Genomic DNA, 2734 nt, shown 5'->3' with positions numbered 1-2734 from the left:
GCTCCCTAACAATTAGTACTCTTAATTTTCAGATGATACTGCGACACAATCCCGTAATCTTGTTAAGAATAATTCTTTTAGATTTGTAAATTGGGAATAAAATAAAAGAAAATCATAAGAGTGTCATTATTTTGAGATTTTCTTACTTTTTTTTTTATAGAAAAATAATTCTTTGTGACATTTTCCAAAACTATAGATAAAAAGGAATGGAGTGCAGAATCTAGAAAAAGGAATTAAGAAAAAAAAAACAGTGCGAAGTGCCGAGTCAGCGTCCCATAGAAGGAAGAAGAATCGGTCTCCGTCCCCGACACTCTACTTTCCATTATTTTCTCCCCCTTGTATATAAACCCCTAACATCCCTTTTTCTTTTTTATCCTAAAACGCCTCCATTTCTCCCTTCTCTCATTGTCTTTCCTTGATTCCCCAGAAAATATTCCGACGAAAAATGCCGGCGACCGATTACCAAGCCTCTTTCTTGGGGCGAATCAGTATCAGGCGAAACCAAGTTATAGCCATGGACGGTAATCATGAGCAAGAGCTTCAAGACTTGGAGCTCTTCTCGAAGCATGTCTCTGAGCGTTTCGCTGAGCTTTTATCGTCACCAGACGATATCCCTTTCGATGCCCTTCTCTCGATTTCATGGCTACGCAAGCTACTTGATTTTTTCCTTTGTTGCGAAGCCGAATTCAAGGGGATTTTAATGATGGGTAATGACCCATCTCAGATCTCTAAACCCCCTCTCGATCGCTTGATCCCTGAATTTCTAGACCGGTCCGTTAAGGCTTTGGATGTCTGTAATGCGGTAACTAATGGGTTGGAATCGGTCAGGCATTACCAAAAGTTAGCAGAGATTGTTGTTTCGGCTTTGGAACAAAAACCCATTGGCGATGGACAATCGAGGAGAGCTAAAAAGGCCTTGACTTCATTGATGTCGGCGATGAACGTTGATGATAAAGAATGTTCCGCTGCTAAAGCGACGGAGAGGAGTTGGTCGTTTAGTCGCCGTGGTGTTAGTAGTAAAGATCGTGTCCCGGAACATTTCAGGTCTGTCAGTAACCAAGTGGCGAAGAATTGGTCGGCGGCGAAACAGATTCAAGCCATGACTAACAACCTCGTCCCACCGCGTGGGGCGGAGGGTTCCGGTTTGGCTTCCCCTGTTTATACAATGAGTGTGATTATGGTTTTTGTTATGTGGGCATTGGTTGCTGCGATTCCTTGTCAAGAGAGAAATGGGTTATCGGCGATTCATTTTCCGGCACCGAAGCAATTAAATTGGGCTCAAAGCATCATTGGGTTACATGAGAAAATCGGTGAAGAGTGGAAGAAGAAGGAAAAGAAAGGGACGGCGGGATTATTAGATGAGATGCAGAAAATGGAGAAACTGGGAAATATTTTGATGGATTTCACTGATTCTTTTCAGTTTCACGGAGATATAACAGACCAGAAAGCGGAAGAAGCGGCGGCACGCGCGGCGGAATTGGCTGAGACCTGTCGGAGAATGGAAGAAGGATTGTTGCCTTTACAGATGCAGATTAGGGAAGTGTTTCATAGGATTGTAAAAACCAGAACTGAGCTTCTTAATGCTTTGGACCAAGTTGGGAAATCATCACCGCCACTCTTGTAAAACCATGTCGGCCGTTTTTCACTTGTCGGTCTTTGGTCCGACAAGCCCTTGAAGTTCATACATTTTAAAGGTAAATGGGTTTGATCTTCCCCGGTTCAGTTTTCTTCAGGGGTGTTTCCTGTCTCTATTTTGGCCCTTGAAGATTAGAACCGATAAGCCATACCAAGGTGGGTTTTTTTGGTGTAATTATGGTTTTAGTCCCTCTGCTAAAATATGGTATTTTACACTGCACTTTAATTTGGTTATACTTAGAGTAGAGAGATCAAATATCAAATTTTAGAATTGTAAAGGGACTCAAATTAAAATTAGATCTTTTTTAACAGTCTTCAGCCACTATACTTGTGGTGAAGCAAAAGCATTCCTTTTTCCTTTGTTTAATATGTTAAGACTTGTAATTTGATTAGTACATAAAAGCTTTCTATTTTTTATCTTTCATATTTATTTAACATTTCACTCATAAAATTGGAAATAAATAAATTAGTTAATGTACTTGGGTTAAAAAGTAAACTGAGTTCTGTTAAAATTTTATTTATACCGTTGAAAATTTATCTTTATATGTCAAGATAAGGTACATATGACATTGTCTAATTATTCTATAAGCCATACTAGTATTTAACAGTAATAAAACCTTAACAAAAAGGATTAATTTATTCTTTAATCTTATATACAATGATCAATTTACCTAATTTTTGAGTAAAAAAATAATTTAATTTCTAATATAATATCTCTATGGGTTCTTTTTTTCTATTTGACTTGTTGAGTGTTTTCGTGAGTATCCCATGGAGGTCAATTTCTCTATTTATAAAATACGGTCTCTGGATGTGATGTACTAGGTAGGTCTTATGCATATCAACACATATCATATTTCAAGAACAACACGTGTCCTTAAGTATCGTCTGTATGATAGTGTGAACTCGTATAGATAAACTGTATTGTTTAACTAACTATGAATCTACGAAGGTAAAAGAGGATTGAGTTGATCTTAACCGGATAACGGATCGGAAATGACAAAAACCATTAGATGACACTAAGTAACTTGGTACTTATACACCATCTTCATATGCTATTCATTGCATGACTTTCTTTTAAGCTTTCTTGGCCAGTTTTGAT

General features: G+C 38.0%; 1 protein-coding gene across 1 annotated transcript; it reads left to right on the top strand.

Moving 5' to 3' along the window:
• The first annotated feature begins 236 nt into the window (after positions 1–236).
• Positions 237–1982, top strand: LOC105789090 (protein ROH1). The gene has a single exon (XM_012616322.2). The coding sequence runs from the start codon at positions 446–448 to the stop codon at positions 1622–1624; it is 1179 nt and encodes a 392-aa protein (XP_012471776.1). The 5' UTR covers positions 237–445; the 3' UTR covers positions 1625–1982.
• Positions 1983–2734: the final 752 nt, after the last annotated feature.

Source organism: Gossypium raimondii, chromosome 2 (genome assembly GCF_025698545.1).
Source record: "Gossypium raimondii isolate GPD5lz chromosome 2, ASM2569854v1, whole genome shotgun sequence".
NCBI classification, from domain to species: Eukaryota; Viridiplantae; Streptophyta; class Magnoliopsida; order Malvales; family Malvaceae; genus Gossypium; species Gossypium raimondii.
The sequence above is the reverse complement of the archived record's forward strand: the minus strand, read 5'-3'. Positions and strand labels throughout refer to the sequence as shown.